This window comes from Cyprinus carpio, chromosome B5 (genome assembly GCF_018340385.1).
Source record: "Cyprinus carpio isolate SPL01 chromosome B5, ASM1834038v1, whole genome shotgun sequence".
In the NCBI taxonomy this organism is placed as follows: domain Eukaryota; kingdom Metazoa; phylum Chordata; class Actinopteri; order Cypriniformes; family Cyprinidae; genus Cyprinus; species Cyprinus carpio.
The window spans coordinates 3,853,155-3,878,548 of NC_056601.1; the positions used below are offsets into that span (position 1 = coordinate 3,853,155).

General features: G+C 37.4%; 1 protein-coding gene across 3 annotated transcripts in view; it reads right to left on the reverse strand.

Annotated features, from left to right (window-relative positions):
* Positions 1–25,394, reverse strand: part of LOC109102647 (teneurin-1-like) — a 138,227-nt gene that overhangs the window by 48,126 nt on the left and 64,707 nt on the right. For all 3 annotated transcript variants that reach the window (XM_042723704.1, XM_042723702.1, XM_042723703.1), the window contains exons 4-10: positions 24,155–24,392; positions 19,810–20,048; positions 7,838–7,987; positions 4,574–4,782; positions 1,431–1,641; positions 1,186–1,287; positions 507–701 (exon numbers count right to left, since the gene is read on the reverse strand). In XM_042723704.1, coding sequence (XP_042579638.1) covers positions 507–701; positions 1,186–1,287; positions 1,431–1,641; positions 4,574–4,782; positions 7,838–7,987; positions 19,810–20,048; positions 24,155–24,392 — 1,344 coding nt within the window. The remainder of the gene's footprint in view (positions 1–506; positions 702–1,185; positions 1,288–1,430; positions 1,642–4,573; positions 4,783–7,837; positions 7,988–19,809; positions 20,049–24,154; positions 24,393–25,394) is intronic.

Below are 25,394 nucleotides of genomic sequence, written 5' to 3' on the forward strand. Positions count from 1 at the left end.
GACAGAGGCAGAGAAGGTGAAACATGAAAACAGTACAGTAAGAGGGAGTGCATAACAAAAAAGAACAAGATACAAATACATGTAAATTCCAATTACAACTGCAACATTATGTTCACTTCAGTGTGTGTGTGTAGATGGGGAAGGTGTCTGATGGAAAAGCTAATTTGGCGGATGGATCTACATGGGATTAAATTGAGTCTCTCTCTCTAACTCTCTCTGTCTCTCTCTCTATCACTGAAATGGCGGCAATGAATTTTCAGCTTAATGGTTAGGGGAGAAAGTGTGTTTAAAATCCAATTACAGGACATTCATCATAAACAAGGCGTGGAGATAGACTTGTAGCTCTGCACGCACACACATGCTCGCACGCAGCATGATGGTCATGTTGCAGATGAGGGTTATTTGTGCTTCAAACTCAAGCTTTCTATCTAAAAATGAATCTAGTCCATCAAAAGCTGAAAATGTTTTAATGAAAGTGTGTGTGTGTGGGTGACAGAGAGCTGTACCTTGCTCACAGTTATCGCCCTTGAAAGCAGGAGCGCACACACAGATTCCGTTGACACATTCTCCATTGTTGGAGCAGGTGGGATCGATACACTGGCCTTCCTCCACCTCACACTCTGCCCCCTTCCATCCAGCGTGACACACACACACACCTTTCTCGTAATCGCCATTACCACTACACAGCACTGGGCAAGAGTCTGAAATATAGAGACAAATTCATGAATAATCAGATCAATCAGATCTTTGTTACATTGTGTACTCTAAGAAGTAATACTGTGTAATACTGTAATACTGTTTTCTGCTTCTTTATATGATGGATTCTGATTGGGTATCAATGTTTTTGTCGCTTATCAGCTTCATAAGCAATCGTTCTGCTAGTGATTCCAATAATATTGTTTCTCTGTGCCATCAACCTTATGGTTGTGATGTGGATTCTTGCTATTTTTAAAACTATATTTATTGTTATAGTTGGTGTGAATGTGCCTTTAGGCTTATGCTGCTAATGTTGTTTGATGGCTTTAATGTACAGATGTTGATTATGTCTTTGCGTATTTGTGCAAAACTGTGATCATGTTGTGTATAATTATATTAGGTGTTACTATGTGATTATGTATATTATTGCGATATTACTGTGTATCATTGTGTGATTATGATGATGTGTGTAATTGCCTTCAGATGTACCTTTTGAACAATCTGGCCCCAGGAAGCCAGTAAAACAGTGACAGTGTCCGGCGACACACTCTCCGTTACCGTTACAGTTAGTGGAGCAACCATCTATTGTTTCTGAACACACAGACACAATACAATTAAAAAATTCTGAAGTACACATCTATTTTGTGTATTGTTAGCAAGCATTTTTATAATATGATGTAATAGGTTTGCTTATATTAAAAAGAAAAGAATTCAAATAACGGTTGGTCTCTCACCTATGGGTGTGCTGTACACTACCACCTGTTCCATCTTTCGACCGTCATTATAGAAGGCCAGGTACCAGGTGCCCACATCAAGGTATTCCACAAAGCCCGTCTCCTGCAGAGCAGACACCAGCAGACTTCGCAGAGGAGGGTTCGGAATTTTGACATTCCGGGAATCCTGCTTAATCAGCTGTCTCCCGTCCAGCAACTTCACAAAGTCAAACTGGAGAAAAAGGACATACAGTTATTTGTGTATCTAATCTAAATTGTGGTAAAAAGAACATAGCACAGATCGACAGTTGAATTCATGCCCTTGGCACTGACCGTCCGTAACTTAGTGCTCTGTGTCTCAGAATCACTCTGTACTCTACCCTATGTCTCTGATGTTGATGCTGCCAACCTTGGCACAGTCTCTGAGGAAAACAAGCTCCTATTTATATGTCCAATACATGTATCCTACAGAACTGGAAAAAGTAAATCAAGTATATCCACCCAACACTGGAAACGACCACGCTCCATTGCATTCATCTAGGGAATGTGTCTGACAAACCCTCTGAATGCCTCCATGTCTGGCAATCTATTTTTAGCTACATTAATTTAAAAGCATGATACCAAACAAATTCATTATCTGCACCTGCAGGACGTCTCCACAGGGTTAATGCATGGCACCCCATATATCTTTTTGTTCTTTTAATGAAGAAAAAAAAACAAACAGAAAGTGTGTGTGAATAATAAAAAATAAAAACAAAATAAAAAAACTAAGGAAGCACCAATTAATAATTTTTAAACAAGACGTAATACATAGTACAAGGTAAGTAAAACAGCTGTGTGAACAAATACAAAAAAAAGTACAATTAAATAAACAAGGATTATTAAGAAATAAAATGAGACATCAGTAGTGCAATACATATCAAAAACAAATACTATGAACAAAATTGTTATTACTGCAAAATAAAATAAAAATACAGTAAACCAAGAAAGCAGCCATTAATAGACGGCAACAAAAAAGTAATAGATTTAACAATGTCAAATGAGGTAAAACCAATGTAAACAAAATAAAACTAAGCATCTGTAGTGCAAAATGAAATAAAATACAGCAACAGTGCAGAGTAAACTAAGAAAGTAGCAACTAACCTAATTAAGTTTAAACAAAGGAATACATCACACAATGACAATTTACTGTTAAGACATAAAATGAAACATCTGTGGTGCAAAAAAAGTAATAACACAACAGCAAAAAATAAACTTGGAGGGTAAGAAATAAAAAAGGATTTCAGTAAAGAAGTAATAAAACAAGTAACAAATAAGAAAGATAAACTAACAATGAAAATGAAGACTTGATTGGGCTGAAGGGTTCTAAGCACAATATGTAACATTTTCAATACGACATACTTCACTAATGATGGCAAAGCTCTATATATCTTCCGCTGTTAATGGCATTAAGCATGAGTATTTTCCGTACCCTCATCTGCTCCCCATCGTGACTGGCATGTGTTACTGGTGGGCATAAACTAAGAACCATCCCCTTCCCATGCTACAAACATCCACACACACAGGCCTGCAGTTTGAGCAAACATGGCCAGACACACTGACATTCACACACACAGAGTCCAGATCAAGTCAAGAGCCGCTGCAGATATGAGACGTTCTCATCCAGGCGTTTACAGCTCACCATCTGCACTCGTTTGACTCAGCCTGCGATCAGTATATCTGTGCTCAGCGTCTGTCTCATCACCTCACACCACTGTGTCACTTCCATCCCGTAAGTGGGATGAATCTATCTCCAAGGAAACTGGAAAAGATACATGGCGTGTGTGTCTGTCTGTCTGTATTTGGGGGGGGATTGCCAGTGTTTAGACAGAGCTGTTACAAACATCAGAAACATCAATGAGCGGCGTTCTCCGAGGCACTACAGAACCCTCTGGCTATAATGAGTCCCTCTCCTCCTCCGGAGTCACTCTGGAAGCAGAGGAGGCACTGAAGCCCTATCGACTGTAATGACTCTCACGCTGACAGGCAGGAGCCAGCAGGGCAGCAGTTGCACCAGAGCCCCACTGCTTTTAATGACAGCCAGAGAAACTGAGGAACGATCGTGGGAGCCGCAATGGAGTTGACAGTCTCAGTGCAGTAGCGATCTGTCAGGCCTCAGTGAACACAAACACACGCGCGAGCGCAAACTCTCACTCGCGCGCACCGAAGTAGACCCACGGAAGCTGTGGCAGTATAAACATCTCTATTCTGACATACACGCACAAAAGAAGGCTTTTCATTATGCAGGAACAATTAACCAGTCTTCTTGCTTTGCCTCCGCCTACATATGTGAGCGCATATGCAAATGAGGTGAAAACGAGAAGCCTTAAATTGAATTACACCGGGCTCTAATTTCTTGAGCAAAGTGAACAGTTAATCTCGGATGATATCCTGAATAATGAGATGTAATTAGCATGTTGGGGTCGTCTATAGTACCTCGTTAGATACGCTCCTGATCCTCCTTGTTATTATCTGCCAGTCATAACAATATGTACTTAGAAAACGGTTAACAACATGAGCAATCGTGACAAAACCTGGGCATGGATTCACAAGTCTGATAACACACTATCTTTCAAACACACAAACACACTCTCTCACATGCCGTCCTACACAAACACATAATTATTTATTATAAATTAGTATTACTTTGTATAAAAATTTCTAGTTTTGTGCACATTTTTCACACTGTAGAACAAAAGAATACAAACACTGGGGTCTCAAGATACGGTTTCCAAAGTTGAACTACTTTTAAACTTCACACGGCTCATGGTGTGAGATGCAGGTGATTAATGTTTAATAATCTGTAAATAAAATAAAATGAGGAATATTTTCAAAGTCAAAATAAGGAATATATTTTATAACGCCACTTTCATAATTTTTTACTCAGTACTCAGCATCACATTAATAAACAGGAAAATAGTGTTAATGCTGTAAAATTAATCAATGGCAATGGCAAGGAACTCTTTAAATCATCTTCCTTTAGGGGCTTTTCTTTGCAAAATCAATATGTGACTGTAATTCATTTTACATTCATTTTTAATACATTGACATATATATTATAAATATATAGCACATAAAACAATGTTTGTGTTATATTTTCTGTATTTGTGTTTGCATGTGTTTACCTGCGTGTGAGTAGGTGGTATATTCCTCCTGCCGTAGATGCCCAGCAGTGCATCCCGCGTGAGTGAGATGTTGAACTTCATATATTCGGGGTGGTGAACCGTAATGTGAAACCTCCAGAAGAGTCCAGGAGGAATCACCTGGACCAGCTGTGTCCCAACAGCCACCTCTCCCCTCTCTATCACCCTGCCTCGCTGAATCACCTCTTTATCTGTCAAGCAAAAGCAAAAAAAAACAAAAAAAACATACATCCAATTTTCTTGATTTATCCAGAGGGACAAACAGAAAAGGGAGAATGATTGGACCAAGTGTTTTCCATGTGGATCTGTAACATAAGCTTTATAGTATTAGTTTATGCCATGAATTCATGTCATTCTAAACCGGACTATCTTTCTTCCATGGAACACAAAAGGAGTGATTTTCAAAGATATTCAGGTTGCTCTTTCGTATGCATTTACATTGAACAGGCTTTCAGGCTTCAAAAAGAGCACAAAAGCTCTGCACCACACTGTAAAAGTCTCATCAAAGTAGTCTATATGACTCCTTTACAATATCCCCAGTCTTACATTCCATATGATAGCTTTGTGTGAGAAATAGACTGAAATATTGTTCAGGTGACTTTATGGTGCCTTTTTTTTTTTTTTTTTTGAAGCTTGACTGGCCTAGTCCTCATTCACATTCAGTATGTGAAATATAGTGGCCAGGATACTCTTTATTAATTTACCATTTGCATCGCACAGAAGACAGAAAGTGGTACTGTTTGGAACAACATGGGGCAGAATAAATAATCACAGATTTTTTAAAGTGAACTATTCATTTAAACTGATGTGATCAAGTGAAAAACAAAAACAAACATGTCATCTTAAATCAGCTAGATTACAAAAGCTTCCACTTGATTTTAGCTATAGGATGATAGTTGTCAAAGGGATAGTTCACCCAAAAATGGAAATTTGATGTTTATCTGCTTACCCCCAGGGCATCCAAGATGTAGGTGACTTTGTTTCTTCAGTAAAAAACAAATGAAGATTTTTTTTACCTCTGATTCACCACAATGTTCAAACTGTCCTGAGCGCGTTCGTGTCTTCGGCGCGTGAGTCATCTTCTTCTTCTTCTTTTTTATGGCAGATTGCAAACTTATAAGTGCATTACCGCCACCTATCTCTCAAATGGACCATTGACACTTTATCTACAATCTCAATTAGGATTGTCAATGGTCCATTTGAGAGATAGGTGGCGGTAATGCACTTATATGTTTGCGATCTCCCGTAAAGCAAGAAGAAGAAGAAGACGCGTCACGTGCCAACTGAAGAAGACGCTAATGCGTTCAGGACAGTTCTGACATTGCGGTGAATCAGAGGTAAAAACCAATATAAATACTATTCAGTATCTTGTACAGACCGATCATTTTTTGTCTTTACACATCAATGTATCGTCATGAGCCACAGGGTTTAATTTGGTTTTGTTTGTGTATGTTTTTTTGACTCTCAAAGCCATGATTCCCATTCACTTCCATTACATGACTGACAGACTGCATCTGTTTGAGTTAAAAACCTTTGTTTGTGTTCTACTGAAGAAACAAAGTCACCTACATCTTGGATGCCCTGGGGGTAAGCAGATAAACATCAAATTTTCCTTTTTGGGTAAACTATCTCTTTAAAGACTGAAAATGATGCAACCAAGCTCAAGTTCTCTGATGGATGGTCACAGAAAGGCTGTAGATGTGAAAAGTACAAAAAAACAGTGCCCGAGGGCTTTTGAATGAATCCTGCCTCTGATGCTATCAACACAGACATCTCCATATCTTCTTAAGTGTCAAAAAGAATGATGTATTTTTCAGAGGTTCAGTTGATGTGAATCAGAAGTGATCATCTGCAGGACTCTTTGAAAAGCTCTGCTGTCTAGAGTCAAATTCAGGTGACGGCAAAGATGAAATGCCACCTACTGTATCGAGACACCACTTTAGTAGCGGGACGAAACACTCTCAAGTGAGAGGTTATTTACATTAGAATTGACAGAACAGGCACACCTGTGCATTAATACATACATGCACAGAAAAACTGGGATAGTGCAGCCTAGTGGTCAAAGATCTGTGCTAGACAAAAACAAAATAAAGTGCAGGTCTGAGCCCTGTAAGGGCAATCCTTGAACTATGATCACTGTGCCCTTGAGCAAGACGCTTAACACCTGAGGTAAGTTGCTCCAGGGTGAACATCTTTGCATCATAACATGAAGATATCAGGTAGAAGTTGCTGAAACAATGTCGGCTAAAGAGCCCCATAACAAAACCTGTCTACTTTCTTGTCCTAAAATATGACTACCGAAAAACTGACTATATTTTATTTAATTAAATATTGATGGAACATCATAATGTGTAAAATCAAAGAGTAAAAAGGCTATATTGATAGAGTGAAGATTTAGAGGAAAGACAATAGTAAGTGAAGACAAGAAAGTAGTTACAGTATAAAGCAAATTTGTCTCAATTTGCAAATACATTTTACTACAGCAATAAATAAATAGACAATGATGTTCTCTTGAACTAAATATTAAGCAGCACAAATCACAAATGTTTTAATAATTGATCATTATAATAAGAAACATTTCCTGAGCTCCAAATTAGCATATTAGAATGATTTCTGAAGTGTTCATGTTACACTGAAGACTACAGCATTACAATCACATGAATAAATCACATTTTAAAATATATAAATATAATAATTAAAAAACAAAAAAAAAAATGTAATAACTTGTAATAGAATAACAACTTCAGGATTACTTTTGGCATTTCATAACCTCCTGTAATATTTATATTTTAGTATATGAATGCACATCTTGGAGATAAAATGTAAGCACAGGCATAAATCCCATGTATATACCACTTGATCGAGGTTGTGCAGATAAATATTCTATTCTCCTCGATTCTATTCTATGGACATGGCAAAACAAACTCAAATAAACAAGGACCCTTTCTTTAATTCACACTTTATCAAATTATACAGATACAAACACACCTCATGCTTAAAACATGACCTCATAATCTCAGCGGTCATCTGAGAAAAAAATAATTTACTGTTGTGTACTGTTATTAATTAAATGGCAAATAAACTCTGTATGAATGCACACACACACACACCCTCTCTTGGCTCCTGCTTTAGGCAAAGACCTGACATTTAGACACATTGTGTGAAACACTGAATTGATATCACACTGTATAGAAAACTTATGTTAGATGACTTCAGTAGCACACACACACAGACACACACACACACCTGGCTGCGTGGTGTTGAGTCCTGGCAGGTGGACGGGAGTGAAGGTGAAATCGGCTCCCGGTAGAGGCTGATCATCTTTACTCATACCATTCTCATAAAGCTCTCCTTCCACTCGCTTCAGATGCCATGGCAACCCCAGCAGATGAACCACTGCGAAACGACAGAATGATAGATAAATGGAACGATAGACAGATAGATAGATAGATAGATAGATAGATAGATAGATAGACAGACAGACAGACAGACAGACAGACAGACAGACAGATAGACATACAGACAGACAGACAGACAGACATAAAGACAGACAGACAGACAGACAGACAGACAGACAGATAGATAGATAGATAGACAGATAGACAGATAGATAGATAGATAGATAGATAGATAGATAGATAGATAGATAGATAGATAGAGTTAGATAGGATATACTTTGTAAAAGAAAGACAAAATTGCATGTTAATTGTGCACCGAAAATTAGAACTGGAATATTGTATTACGCATTATTCAGTATATTACTTGCTTGTCTCCAGCTATGTTCTTTTTTTAACAGTTATGTGAACGAGTGTGTGCGCACATACATTTAAGGTCTTCTCTTATCACCTCATCTCTTGAATGTGTGTGAAACGCTGCAGAGGATTCTGGGAGTGGAATATAAATCGCTCAGGTGGCATTTTATGATCTCCCAGCAGTGAAAGGCCTTTGGCGCATGGTAATGACCTCATCCTAATTACAGCCAATAAAAAGGACAAACTCTCATTCTGCTCACCTCAGGGCCCCCGATACCAGCTATCTCATCACGCAGATCCCTCTCTCTCTTTCTCCTGAGCGTGTGTGTGTGGGATTTCAGTCGATCAGGGAAATGAGGTGAGAAGATATACCGACGACGAGTTCTGGAACGCCGAGTGAGAATCAGGTTATTCTCCCTCTCATTCCCTCCCGTTCCTCAGGCATATAGGAAGTCGTATGTGGGTTCGTGCGCGCGTGTGCACGTGGGACTCTGCCGTGAGGAGGCATCTTTACGAGCCATAAAGAGGGATTGGTGTCTCAGCGGGGAGCTGGATCTACATGATCCTCTCCTTTATCTCCCCCTATTCGCCCTCATCTCTCTCGCTCACACACACTCACACACACACACTGTAGCTGCCATTGGCTAAATGACAGATCACCCCAAGCACTGTGGATCAGCTTTAACTCAGAAACGCACAGGGTCCAGAGTTCAGTAAGAGAATTTGACACAAGATATTCCTCTATGGTCACATTCACATTTAAAATTAACATGTTTTCGGAGATCGGCACACAGTTGGATAGCACATTGTGATTAATACCAATTTTAGAGGTGGTCAAGGACAGATCCTGACATAACTAAAGTAATACAGATGTTGCACAACAAATAACCTGGCACTCTGATGGCCTGGGATATAATGTTTTTGTGTAGTTTTATCCATCCATAAAATATTATAACACTTTATATCTTTAATGTGACATAACTTCTGTGGTAAAAGCTCTTTTAGCCTTACCAGGCACTGTGTTGCACCTTTTTCTTTTTATTTCGCTTGTGAAAAAGACAACAGATACTGCACTCTTGCGATTTGCTCTCCCAATTTAATGAACAATATTCCATGAATTATTTCTCTGAACTACACTCAGAATCACTTGTTTCTCTCCTCAGATCCTTACTGATTTCTCTCTCCTGGTTGCAAGAAAATGATTCTGAAGTATAACAGTGCACATACATACATCATCGGTGAATTCTGTTATGTTTCCTTTGTTGTGAAGAATTAGAAATTCCCACCACAGTGTCATTTTAACCATCTCCAATTATGTTCTGGGTTTGATAGCAGTCAGTGTGGTGTAACTGACACCACAAAATAAATTAATAAATGAATAAATACAATTCACAAAATAAATATTAAAATGGTTAAATGTTAAAATTAAATTCTTAAATAGTTTGAAGTTTAAGAGAAAGTTGAGTGTCATTAAAATGAATTATTGACCAAGTTTATTATAAGAAAAATATTATTTTCACACATCAAATATACAATTTTATAATATAGTGTAATAATTATATTATGTTTAACATTTTAAATATAATATTACCTAAACATTTTTTTTAGATCATCTTTAGATCATCCTATTTGTCAACAGGTAATTATATGTTTTTCAGAAATTTTCATATTTTAAGAATAAAAGTCTTGGTCTTTGGCAAGGGTTAACCATTTAAACATGGTATGAGTTTTCGAAACAGTTTTTATGTGACATTCATAAAGCAAAGAAAAAGATGTTAAAAGAAAAAAGAAAAAAACAGGGACACGAGGTTAAATCCATTATTTACCCAATTTGTTAGAGTTTACTTCTCTGATTAGAAAAAAAAGAAGAGAGCTTCACACAGGACAAGAGAAAGGAGGTGGGTGAGATTGACAGAAAAGAAACTGATATACAGATAGATCAATGACATCCCAAAGCTTTCCATAGGTGTGTGTGCGTGAGCGAGAGCTGTCCTGTGTGCATGTGTGTGTACGGGATCACAAAGCTCTTTAAAGGTGCACGTCTGGAAGGTCTCATAAATTCCACGGAGGCCACATTTCTTTCCTCCACAGGACTCAGAGCCTTGAACGGCAAACATCGATCCCTTAAAACCTCTAACCTCTCTGCTAGCTTTCTCTTTACAACCGCTAATGAAGAGAAAAATCTCTTTCTCTCCCCTTCTCTCTCTCTGCCATTTTTCTCTCTGACCCTTCTCCCCCACTTTTCTTTCGACAAGATGGACTACTGGGAAGGATTCAGCACTCTTGAAAGTGAGCGAGAAATAGAAAGCAAGAAGGACACCATTTATCAAGGCTTTTGTTAAATCAACAGATTTTAACATGATTTGTAGAGCGCCCGACAGAGCTGGAAACACTCAACACTGACTACGAGATGTGTCGCTCGCGTGTGCCCGTGCATGAGAAAAAAAAGAGAGAGAGAGAGAGATAAAGAGAAAGACAAAGAGATGCATTTCACAGGAAAGGACTGAGAGCTGTTCACTAGACAAAAGTCCCACATACATCAAAGCCGGCTTTAACCTTGATGCTGAATAGCAGACTGCCCTGAGACTGAGCAATGGCTAAGCTCTCCGAGTTTACTGTCACACCCCAGTTTGTTAATATCCTCGGCTAGGAAGCTGGCCTAAAAAAATGGATTCGTTTATTGTGTGTCCTGGCTATCGGTCAATGAGAACAATGAGCTTTTGTGGGCTGGCTGATGTGGCGGCGAGTCAATGTTGAAAAAGGCACAAGCTCCGCATCCGGGCAAAAACCCAATCCCCCTCAGGACATCTAAAGAGAATGGTCTGGAAGATATTGAATTAGGGGATGTAACGGGCAGGAGGTGGACGTTTTCGCATCCAGCTGCTGTTCAGAGACGATGGAAATGTTGTTTAGATGAGTAATGCTGTAGACGGGCGGTTCAGGTTAAATTAATAGAGCAGTTATGAGGCTTGGGCGGACAGCCTCTGAGGGAGGGGCTTACTGCCAATGACAGGAGAGGAGAGTTTTTGTGAATTGATCGTCGCTTGTTGAGATGATGTAAAAATGCTTCACGTGAACATTCCGCTGGCTCGTATTTCCAGAGGACGCCACCGTAGCCTGACCTCGACACTTTGCCCAACGGAGATAACTCCTTGACTTTAAAGTGAAGACACAAGACAAATGTTTTAAGGAGAAGATAAGGCCTTTCTCCTCCAGAGGAGAAGATAAACCCTCCTTTTTAGTAAGGAGAGAACATAGATGCCTCTTTCTTGAAGAAAAAGGGGAAAAAAAACTCTTACTATCTTTAAGGACTGAGATGATTGCTAGTATAAATCTGTCATTTTCTTCATATTTATGGAAAACTTGTATGGAGGTGACTGAATGCAAAAAACAAAAAAAAGGACGATCTTTGATGACTGGGAAGACTGTCAATCAAATTTCTCTTGCTGTCAGACAATCAGATTTTAGCCCTCTTCCTTTTCTTATGTAAGATAGCTTCACTAAAAGGAAAAAATAAAACATTAAATGGCTAAAAAATTAATCATAATTAAAACAGCCTTCATTTTAACCTGGTTAAATATTACAAGAAATATGCATGGAGAGAAAAGTACTAACTATCTTAAACTACTGAAATCGTTACATGAAGACTTATATGACACACAATCTCAGGAAATACTTTAAAAAGCCACACACAGACCTCAGGCTAACACTCAATTAAACTATGGTTTTAAGTAGAGGAACAGAAAATCAAAGCCTGAAATCACAAAACATCTACTTACCAAACAAGATCCGAACACAATCAATAACTACAATGTAAATAAAACTGGCAAACAAATGCAGTTATATTAATTATTTATGCCCCAGTGCATGCTGGGAAGAGGGTAAATGGGCAAACCACAAAACCCTTTTCCCGTGTAGGCCTATTCTAGTGTTTCAGTTTTAGGAGGGGCTCAGCCCCCTACCTGATAACTATCTGAACTGGTTCAGAAGAAAACATCTGTGTTAAGTGTGAGAAATCACAGGTTAGAATCTTTTTCGACTGACGACTTTGAAAAAAGAAATAAATAAAACTACATCTGCGAGTCAGTTTACAGTATGCATATCAATAACTGTGGTACATTGTATTTTGTGATTTCACTGGAATGATTTTTAGAGAAATGTAATGTCTTGTGAGGACTATAATGTGGCTGTACATCATCCTATGTCACTTAGGGTAATACTTCAGTGCTTCCATTTTTATAATTAAAAAAAAAAAAACCTTTAACTTTAACATTTTTTTAAACAACCGTTAAGGGGATTATTCAGAGTAAAATAGATACTCAGATAAATACTTTTGTTTTCAGTAAACATGGAAAGCATGCACATACAGTATATGTGTGTGTGTGTGTGTGTGTGTGTGTGTGTGTGTGTGTGTGTGTGTGTATTTCTCTATTCAAATGCTCTTTATTCCAGTGAAATCACAAAATAAGGTGCACCATAGTTACATTCAATAATTTTAACAAAATAAGTGGGATCATAACAATTGCATGATGTATTTCACATAACAAATGTTTATGAGCTTCTGCATACATATAAAACAGTAATGGTAAAAAATATTACATTGTGATAGAAAAACTGCATCAAGATGCATTACTTTAATAGGGAGTAAACAAACAAAACACACACTACAATAATTAAGTAAATCTCTGGTCATTTTTTTCAACATTACTTCACACCAAAATTATTGTCTCTGCGCAGCCCCAGATGATTTCCTCAAAATTACAACAGCATCAATTGAATTTGAATTTTTCTATATTTAATTATCTGAGCCAGAAACACAACCATCTAAACCCAGGGTGAGAAGCAAAGCATAGGAGAGATCCTAAACTGTGGGTTTCTTCAGCAGGACTGTTTGTGCACCCAGAGCACTGTACATCACCCTGGTTCAAAGAAGCCTGCTAAATGACAAGTGACTGCTGCTGATAAAAGCTGACTGCGAACTGACGAATGCAAATGAAGTGGAATTAATCTGCAAACGCATACTCTCATTCATTTCCACACACACCATGCAGAAGCTGGCAGATAAAAGGAGAAAAATACGCAAAATGGGGATGAGATGCCTGTCAAAAGGTGCATCAAAAGATGATGCATGTCATTATTTTGATGCTAAAACGCCTTCTATCCCAGCTTGATCTACAGATTCCATGAATTATAATTCAATTATTATGCAGAATTTACACACTTCACTGTCGAGTAGAACTGAAACCTCTTTAAATTAGACCCTTTCCTGTTCAGGCATGCAGCACAACTCCATGCCAAAGCTCACATGATCGGACTACTGTAATGCTCTTTCAGCCACAGTCAAACCTCTGCGAATGATTCAGAATGCGGCAGTGCATCTGGTTTTCAATGAACCCAAGAGATCACGTTATGTCTCTCTTTGTCTCACTCCACAAGCTGTCAGTTGCTGCCTGCATCAAGTTCAAGACACTCACCGGATCTGCACCTTCCTACCTCCTCTCACTTCTGTAAATCAATGTTCCCTCCAGAAATCTGCAGTCGATGAGAGAGAGTTGCGGTACCAGCACAAAGAGGTGGAGAACAACTCTCTCAAAACCATCATATTCAATATACCTTGATGGTGGAACGATCTTCTCCATCTGACACCATCAGAAGGGCTGAATCCCTCTCTACCTCCAAAGAAACAACTCACAACTGTTAATGGAAAAAAAACTCTCCATTCTCTACCCTCTTACTTATATCTCTGTAATAGCTTGTACTTTGTACTCTTCTGAGCAATTTTGAAACTTTTTATTGTGGCACTTTTCAATTACTATACTGGTAGGATGAATTGCTTTTGTTTAAGTATTCCTCATTTGCGAGTCGCTTTGGATAAAAGTGTCTACTAAATGAATAAATGCAAATCTCAATTGTTTCTCCTAGAAGCAATTAGATTAAATGGAAAGCAAAATGAGAGAGAGAGAGAGATTTTTCTTCAGAGAGAAAGTAAAAAGTACCCTCATAATCTCATAGGTCTCTCACTTGAGATTCAGATTGGCCAAGATCCCAAAATCTGCAATTGAAAGTCAGAGATTTCAATAAGAACTCAAACATTTTTATCTAATTCTTCCTGACCAAATATTCTGAGCTATGCAATTCAACGATCTTTCTTTTTATTCATTATTTTGTTATAGCTGTTGTATGATCTTTGAATAATATCGGTCTTTAAAAGCAAGACATTTAAAATGTACCGGGAGTATACTTGCAATAGTTTAACTTTAGCACAATCAAATGTGACCCTGGACCACAAACCAGTCTTAAGTGTAAATATACTAATAATTTAATTTATTTAAATTTAATTTAAGTCTTAATTTACTAAATATCTTTATATATACTAAATACCTTTACTTAATATCCTAATGATTTTTGGCATAAAAGAAAAATTTATAATTTTGACCCATACAATGTTTTTTTGGCTATTGCTAAATATATACCCCAGTGACAGAGGTTTTGTGGTCCAGGGTCACAAATATACTTCAGTATGTCTTTAGTTGGACTTCAGCACTATTTCCACACAATTAAAGTAAATTAAGAACAAAAATAGTCATTCCAGTTTAGTAAACTTTAAGTATATCAGTTTAGTATGCCACAGGTACAATTGCAGGGTATTTTTATTAAGTATATAATATGTACAGTAAATGTATTTGTAGTATACTTAGCATGAAATAAATGTATTTCAAATACATTTTAGCATTTATTTTTCACTAGGGACACACTGTGTGAAAAAAGTATATTAATTTTGAGATTTGCTTAAGATTAAATTTAACAATCATTTTAAATTTTTAGTTATGAGAAAAAAAGAGAGTTAGATCATGACTTAAGTCATCAAAACATAAAAATAAGGGGAAGTGAGCAGGCAAAATATACTAAATAAACAATATAGTATTGCAATATTGTTGGTCCCTATTATAAAGGCAGAAAACATCTGGCATTAAATATGCAGAAACATCCCAAGGCCGAGATAAAGCTTTATCTGATGAAACTCCTCTCATCTGGTTTTCTCACACACAGACTAACATGTTACTGAAGTCATCCAATCACTCTAAATGAGCTGTAACCAAAGGACCTTAAAACAGATTCTCCTTTCAACCTGTTTAATTGTTTTAAGTACAGGCTTTAGAAATGCTGGTTTATTTAGAAAGATCCCTGTGACAACTGGCATTTCCCTCACAAAGACAATCACATTTACAAATGCAAGGGTATACATGTTCTCTGAACAACATGTCTTCCTATCCATCAGTTAAACCCCCCCATTGCTTAGCCTAAGGGTGTGTCTTTCTCCTCTGGAAACAAACATGCAAACACACAGATACACAAAAAAGCAACTGTTTGATTTCTTCCCTTTTAAGGAAAATGGCAGAAAGCCGCTCTGCTGAGTGGGGGCTTGTGGGTTCCAGAGGGTTTTTTCCATTGATCTAATGTTTTGATCATAAAAGACACATGATGATCCATAAACATGCATCCTTTTTCAACTGCTTTTGAAGCCATGAAGTCCTTTTCACATCTTCAAATTAGTAAAATTGCAAAAGATCATTAGTGAGCCTATGTGTGTGTGTGTGTGTGTGTAAACTAGGACAGTCACTAATTAATCAAATTATTTGTATATATCTATATTTGCTGTGAAAATCCTTTAAATGATGATTAAAAGACATTACATTATTATGAAAGATGAAAGCACTGAACAGCACTGAGGCATTCAGTTGAGACTGACAGCTCTTGTTGAAACATGTTTATGCGTGTGCACATATAGATCACATATGTGGCTGCTGTATTATGCATGTGTCAGGGAGAAGAAAACATCAGGAACAACATGTGTGTATAAAGTGAAAATGAATAACACAGCAGCAGATGCTAGATTCACGAGAGTGAGAACTACTCCCACACTCACACTCATATGTCTACTGCTTCCATTTTTTGCTTTTAATGTTGTGTATGCCTTGCCCCGCCTTCTCCTATAATGCCACGCCCAGTCTAAGCTTGTCATGCCCATCAACATCCTGCCTCACCTCATTCTGTCCTGCCAAGCTCCATCTACTCCAGTCCTGCACTGCTCCATCATTAACCCGTGGATTTTTATCACTATTAGATTCAGTAAATCCATATCCATTAAAAAGAATTTGTGGAATAAATGAGGTTGTCCAGTTCATCTCTAAAGCCAGTCATTTAGTCACATAAGCCAGAGGGCTTTCAAAATTTGATGCCAAGGACCCTTTTGGAAAATCAAGTGGAGGAGAGTTCACTTTATTTTTCTCTATTGTTTATTTGGTGAAGCAGATTTAAAGGAATCGCATAAAGAGAGATCAAATTTTCCTTGATCTTTTAAAATAAGAGCGCACTGAGATAAATTATTGAAGAAACTTTTAGAACTCAAAACTTCCTCCACAGTTCAAAAATACCATATATTGTAATTCGGCGATAAATCCTTGGATGTGATGGCAGATACATTAACATATAACCACCCACCTTTCATCAGCAATGCCTATTAGTGTATGTACAGTATTATGCCAAATGAAAATCATTACAGCAACAAGATCTGCTCCTTTCTTTCTGTCGTGTTACAGTGTAATGTAGGCTTTGCTAAATGGCTGTCTAAAATGCTTCCTTATAATTAAAACTAAATTATGACTCACACACATACACATACACACACAAATTTGAAACTACAATATTATCTTTGATTTCTGACATCTCTTCTGACAGATTCTGAAGCCACTTTAGCACAATAAATCAGGATAATTAAAGCCTGGCTGATGTGGCTGTACATTTTACCTTTTGTGCTGACATTCTTAGTTTGGATAGATGGAGGTTCTTCTCACTGAAACCATCTTACTTAGTCCCCTGGATACTATCAGCTATCTGGGTCATTGCACTCATACAAAAACACCTCCCATTTATCCCTCCGAAGTGAGCAACGCACACCCACAGACACCTACCTTTGACACACACCCAAAAGACTCACACACATAATAAAATCTTTGGTGCGCCGCTCTGTTATTATGGGGCAAGGCATCATGACGTTCAGAAAATAAGTATAATGTCTAAAAGTCTAAAAGCCACACACACACACACACACACACACACACACACACACACACACACACACACACACACACACACACACACACACACACACACAAAGATTCACTCAATGCCTTTGATACATTTTCATCAACAATTATTGATTGCCTCTCTCTCTCTCTGTCCCTGCAGGGTCCTTGACTCAATTAGGGCATAACAAAAACACACACACATTCACTCCCTACTTAATGTCTTCATAGGGTGTGCAAGTCTGTACAATAAATACTCTATTAAAACATCTGACCTTAATCTAAACGGTGAACTCCATACTGTCCCTTATTCTTTCCATAATGATAATTATATACTCACACCTGAACAGAATTCAGCAAAAAGCTCTTATGATTTAACTCCATTAAACTTCCTCTAAAGTCCATAAAATTACACAAATCTCACCTGTGTTTTTTTTTTAAATATTAAGACTAATTTGATAATGCTTTTAGCTACCAATACAAGACTCAGCTCCAGTTAACAATCTGTACTGTTTTTAAAGGAATATTGCAGGTTATATACAAGCACTACCACAAAACACAGATGCAAAAAATTATATTTTAATAAAATAAGGTTTTTGTTCCATTCCACAGATTTTCCCCAATAATGAATGTAGAAAGCCGACGTGGATGCCTGCTTATAATCTGAAGATTTAGTGGAGAATTATATTGCCCTGATGCTAACCTTAACCCAACCCTAACATTAACCTAAAAGACAATGAGACATTTCAGATCGGATATTTACGATACGCCTACTGGCCAATTAAATTAGACTTCAGCACCGGCACACAACACAGTCACGTTTTCAGTCACCATGTTTTATGGATCCTTTTCTTCTCATCGTTGATGCTTTTACTCGACAGGACAAAAGTTTTTGTTCAGTATGTGAAGATAATGCGGATTCATTCGTTCTTTATGTTCCTCTTTATCTTTATTCCCTTTATCCCTTTGCTTCCCTTCATTTGCCCAGAAAATGAACTGAGAACACATTTAGATTGTTAGATAAGAATGAAAGCCAAGAGACAAAGCAGACGGATTGCATCTGTTTAGACAGGGTGCCACTAACGATGGGGTGAAAGATGGCCATATGATCATTAACGGCACATCTCCAGAGCGCACGCACATACACACATACACACATACACACATACACACACATCTAGCAAACCATTTCTCTGGCATAATTAATGGAATAGTTCACCCAAATACTAAAATGTGCCATCTTGAGGCTAAAGTTGTCATGACAGAATGATTAAAAGCTGTGAATAACATATGACTAATTTGTCCTTATTCATGAAAAAAAAAGAAAAAAATTGACAACATTTAAAAAATGTACATCATCTGCAGAATTTAGGCAAACCCAAATTCACTAAAAAAATGCTGTGCTCAATATTCATCCACTGACCTGCAGTGCAAATTGTTTAGCAAAATAATAATAATAATACACATGATTAAAAAGTTTGGATGAGTAAAATTTTTTGAAAGAAATGTTTTTTTTTTTTTACAAGGATGCATCAAACTGATCAGATGGGACAGTAAAGACAATTAAAATGCTACAAAACATTTCTATTTCAAATAAATGTATTTTTTTTTTCTATTTATTAAGGAATCCAGATGGTTTTCACACAAATATTAGGCAGTACAAGGTTTTTTTTTTTTTTTTCCAGTATTGATAACAGTCACTGAAAATAATTCCATTTGTGCTCTGTTATTGTATGTATAAAAAAAAGTAGTTGTTCTGTGGGAAACCATAATTCCAAATGGAATGTGTTCAGAACAGATATACACATTGTAGAACAGAAATGAACATCACAAATGTCAGATTGTAAAGAAGTCATTATAACGTGTTTGGGAATTGCAGAGGTCCTCGTTTCATTAGCGAGAAACACATGATTAGTGTTTAAGAGGCTGCCGTGTGAACTTCTGACCAGAAACTTTATTAACTGCAGCCTTTCAAACATTAATGGATGAAACCTTTTACCCTAATGTTTTTCTGTAAAACACACATCATTTTTTAGTGAGATTTTCAAAAGAAATGCCTGTGAGAGGGAGAAAGCCGGAGAAAATCAAGTCAGTCCACTAAGGTGCATAAGCACCTCTCTCTATTTCACACACACATACGGTGACTTGGCTAAACAAAACTTTAACACCATTAACCTCTGAACGGCCTTGTGGGATATTTACTCTTTCATCTCTCGTTCTCCCTCATCCCTCGTTCATAAATATTCATCTCTCTAATAGAGTTTTTCACAGTGTGAGTTCTGCTAATTCCATATGACCCCAACCAGCACGACAGCAGCCAGAGATGAACGGAGCGAGGGAGAGAAAGAGAGACATAGAGGCGGAGAGATAAGACACTCACCGATGATGTACGTCAGCAGAAGAGCGAGAGTCAGCGTTATTGCGCTGGCGCTCAAAGCCGTACATTTCCAGTTACAGCAGCGGTAGGGCTTGCTGAACGAGAAGAGCGGTCTGGAGAGGGTGGTTCTGGGTAGAGGCCTCGGAGGCGGCGAATACACCGTGGTGGACGTCAGAGGGTAATTCTGATTGGCCGCGTTGAAAATGGTAGACGAACCTGAACTATGCTTGAACAGGAAGTGCCTGTAAAGGAAAGGAATTTGATTTGTCAGTCAATTTCATTACGAATACCTCAAAAAACAAATCACACCTGGGAGACGGAGTCAAAGAGAGACAGAGAGAGCAAGATGGAGTGAAAAAAAGAGAAAGGTGCGATCGGAGCGTGTGATCACTCTCGCTTGCTTTGGTTACTAATTGGAGTCATTTGCTCTCATGTGCATTTAATTACAGATATTTAGCACCAGAGATTAATGAGCCATTATTAATAGATAACATCCTTTAGATTAATTATGATATTAATTACACAGAGGAGTCCATTCTTAGAGTAATTAAAAGGTGCCTACTTAAAAACAATTTATTCAGAGATGCACCGTCCTATCAGTAATGTTACAATGGTGGGCAGTTACCGAATAAAAACAAACTAACTCACTAAATTCTATATTAAGATTTCAAGTTGAAATTTATATAAATATATGGGCAATATTTTTTATATTTTAGGTGTACGCTGTAAATTCTCTCTACCATTTGAACCATTTTTTGGCGTGTAAAATAAAATTAAGTAATTTACATCATGTCACAGTGCAGAACACCCGAGTTTTTGAAGCCCTTGTAGTTATTCTTTCACTTTAAAACCAAAAGTTCCCTTTTTTATCCTCGGTTAGTCTGTGAGGCACATGGGCCGTTTAGTCGTGTCATCACGATGACAGACAGATTGACAGATAGCCATGGGAAAATTGGTTGCAGCTTTTAGGTTAAAAGCCCAAAGGCAACAGAAGACAGATCTTAAATTCCCAAGATACACATTGATTCTCAACAGCAATTGATCTCTTTGCAACATCAGCTAGAGCTGGACAACTCTTCCAAAGACATAAAGGGTCAATCAATAAAAAAGACCAAAATCATTGAAAGGTAGATCAGTCTAAACACATTTACAAGTTCATATGCTGATGAGACAAAAAAAGCATGATGACATCGATATGGACTGAAGATGATGGTGAAAAACTGAACACACACACACACACACACGCGCGCGTCTCTGTTTATATTATAATGGAGACTACCCATCTGTTGTTCTTTAAAATTAAGTTAATTACTACCCCCAAAACAAAACTGCACCCAACACACAGCTTTTGGCATTTTTCGATTTTTATTGAAACACTGTTTAGTCCATTTATGGTGTTGTTTTCATTGTTGTGTCTTCCCAAAGGTCCCCACAAAATAGGTCGTTTCAGGTTTTACTATTTTTCTGGGGACATTTGGGCCCTACAAAGTTAGCAAAACCTGACCGCGCTTACATGAGGAGACTCACAAAACCACTGTACATAAAAATACAATTATGGCTGACAACAGATGAACAATTTTAATAAAATGCGATACATTTTGTGCAGATGGGATAATTAATTGGATAGATCATGAAAAATATTGGATACATCATCAATTAATTGGATATATTAAAATTAACTGTAAATATCATTTTGTTGAGGTATTGCAAAAAGTGCCATTAGATGGACATATACTGTCTATTTTTTCCATATCAGTCAGTTAAGCAAAATTCAGTTTGTCAAGTGTCAAATAAGTGTAATTTTTTAAAACACATTTATAGTTTTATATGATTCATTGTATGAAATAAAAGTGTGTAAATTAGCAATCCTAATAAAAAAAATATTTTCTGCCAAGGGATACAAAAGAAAAGAGCAGATACTGTTTCAGGGTCAAATATAAGTCAAGTACTAAAGGTGAGAATATACCCAGAAACACAAATACAAGTTTTGGTTATTTGTTTAGAGTGTCTTACAGGGATGCCGTTCAAAGCCATGAAAGGAGGTTTAAATGAGCATGCAATGGTAAAATGAGGCTTGAGACTGAGAGAAAAATGACAGTTAACTCAGCCATTAAAAAGAGAAAGTTAATTTCACACTTAGACACGCAGAACTAATCCTGTCTTTATTTACTGTAGAATAAATAAATAACAATTAACACGCAGAAAACAAAGAGAACGAAGGTAAAAAAGACAAAAAGAGAGAAAGAAATGAGCAGGTGTGAACATGGGGGATCACAGTTTTACAAATCAGATTTCTACAGTCTCAAAATAAATTCTATTCCACTGGCTGCTTTTCTCACTGAAATCTCAGAGCCTTGAATTTGCATGGCCAGTATGTGGCTGATTTTCATACCACACACTTCGGAAAAACTGTGAAACAATCTCAGATTAAAATAACTCCGAAGTGACAACATGGCTAATGCAAGATAAGGCATAAAAAAGTATGTTTTAATTGATTATCATGCATTTGCATTGTATGAAAAAGAGCAGCTTCAACTTGACTCGATAAACATAAATTTTTCAATATACATTATATATTAAAATACTTACTTAATATTTTAATATATGAAACATATTTTACATTAAATATCAATACATTTAAATGTATTTTTTATATGAAAAATATCAATAAGGTGCACATCCAAAACCAAGTTGGGTACAGGTGTAGGAGATGCATTTAGAAAAATACATGATTTCATATATTATTATTTTATGCACAATAACTGGGCAACTTTTTTTTGTTTGTTTGTTTTTTGGGGAAGTTTCATTTAAAAATCAGTAAGGCACATTTGCATGGGAATGACTGTAAAAAAAAAATGACATATACAATGCATATGCAGCATATGGCGACTGAATCAGCGAGTGTTCAGAATAATATGCTGATGGGAGTGATTCTCCTCTGTGCATTAATGTTGGTCTATTGATCCAGATTTAATTGAGAAAGTTCATTTGGGAGAGAGCAACATGTCAGCAGGTATAGCCATCACCATGACGATGACACAACGCCAATGTCATCGGGCGCTGGGCTCAAGCTGTTGTTTAAACCGGCCAGAATCTCTCAGGCAACCCTTGAACCTGAGGACTTTCCTGTGGCAATTGGCAGGATTTTTCGAACCACTCTACAAAATTGGTAAATCTGCTTTTCTTTAACCCCCAAATCTCAAAGAAAACATCTGAATGGGCGACATTCGCTCTGTGCCATGTTTCAAGCCAAAGTGTACAGCCACGGAAACTCTGTAAGCAAGAGAGGTTACATGTCTACACTCCTACTGCCGGCTTCTTTCAGATGCTTCAGTCTCCTTTCAACAGCATTAAGTGATGTTTGAAAAACAGGACCGGAGCTGCTGGAAAAATACAGAAGGGCTAAATTGCCCAGCATTCCTCTAATAGCCACAAGCATAACATTCCATTGCTGCCTGCTGCTTGTGGAGAGTTTAGAAAAGGTGCCGCGGTGCTTAGTATAGTTCAGAACACTTGAAATCTGTTATTAGGTGTTGTTTGTATAATGGTGGCTTTATTTCATCACACCGTGACAAAGAGCCCTGCATGCTTAACCAACGTGGCAAATCTTCAGAAAACAATAAACTTCTCTCCAGTTATCGGCATCAGAGCGGATATGTGACTCAGCGGTTGTTTGTTCAAGTTCTCAGTCGAAATAAGTTTGACCGCTACTGCCACATTCACCTTGCTGGAAATCTAGAAAAGCCATCGTACACGCGCTCATATGTATGCACACGCACGCCGCTTTCATTTTCATCAATATCTTTGGGGTTTTTGTGCGTGTAAGACAATCACCCCAGGAAGACAGCTTCATTTCCTCCCTCAAAGCAGACATGTCTATCCTTCATCATTTATTTACTCTCCCATTTCTCTCTTTCAGAAGAGTAAGTCAACCCTCAACCCTCAACCTTCATCTTCATCATCATCTTCATATCGCTCCATCTGTCGTCCACAGACAAACACATATACTCATGCATATTCTCTTTCTCTTGAAGATTTAGTCCTTCCTTTGTCTGTTCTATTATCCAGGCTTAACATTAAATAATTAATTGGGCTTTTCTTTTGAAAGTTTTCTAACTTGGTTGCTTGAGGTTAAAAAAAATAGAGTCTCTGTGTGTGTGCCAATTTTTGCGTACAATGTGGATGTCAGTGAAGTACCGAGGAAAAATGGCTTTACAAAACACTAAATGTCTTAATGAAAATGTTCAAATGCAGATGTAGTTTAATGGGACACAATAAAACAATAGAAGTCAGATGGAAAGACCCCACTACTATAGAAAAAACAAATGTGTGTGTGTTTGTATTTCACCTGGTCTCTAGTGGTATGTTGCTGTTTAGTGCCCAGGTATTGTGCGTCTGCCCGTTGTCATCCTGTCCAGCTTTGTTCCCGGAATCCAGCGGTTGGCATCGTGCGGGAAGCGTGCTCCTCTGCACCACCTCTGGAAGGGGAGCCGGTGCTGGACGAGCGCAGGTGCACGCGTGGGGCGGTGGAGGAGGAGGGGGCAGTGGACGAAAGCTGAACTGAGCCACGGGGCTGGAAGGCAAATCTAAAGGGAAAGATAAGAAAGAGAGAAAGAGCAGGAGAAAAAGAGATGTAATTATAATATTTAATGATAGTCTTCAAAGCGTCCATTTCCTGAGAGAGAAATGGATTCTTTTTAAAAATCGTTCAGACTCTATTTTCTTGTCAAACTCAAAAAACCTTTGGTAACACTTCACTTTGCAGCATATATGTTAAATGAATTATAAAGCCATTCTTTATGCATTTTAATGTCCTACAGCTTGTTATCATTTGTGTGGCCTCATGAATAATATATAAAAGTATAATGCATTAAAATGCACAATCAGCATCCAATTTCCTGAGTTATTGAATGTGTTATCATGTGCATTATCCTGCATTATACTCTTTAAAGATGCACCCGTGAATAGGTACTGAAAGTGGCAACGAATAGAGTACAATCTGTGTCCTTTTCCTTTACCTTTTCTTATATTATATATGTTGGATAAACTATTATCTAACAGAAAAACAGACCAAAGATTACCAAAGCATGTGAAATTGTAAATAAGTTACCACAACCTGTGATTTTGGCCTGTGCCTGCACACTTGTCTAGTGGTTTTTAAGTCTATCCAACAATAAAAATAATACAACAATATCAAAGTGTTGAGATAATCTGTTAAATTGATACTCAATTTATTGTTCAATCGTTCCATAAAACTGTCACACCAAGAAAGTTACATCATTTGGGCCCTTTCTTAAACACAACAGGAAAACAAATAAACTCTCATTTCATTTTCTCAATTTTTACACAAATATTAGCACATTGAGCACATTTGCTGAGCTCAACCATTGAAGCCTATACTGTCAGTAAATATGATTAAAATTACTCAAGCAAATACCTTTCTTTTATTTGTTGGAAATATAAGCTCATCAACCACCTAAATTACAATGGACAAGTGTATGTTACCCATTAAAAATAAATGTTTTTCTTTTCCGTGGTTTAGTTTTGCATGCGCATAAACAACAGGAGAAAAAAACAAATAAAATGAC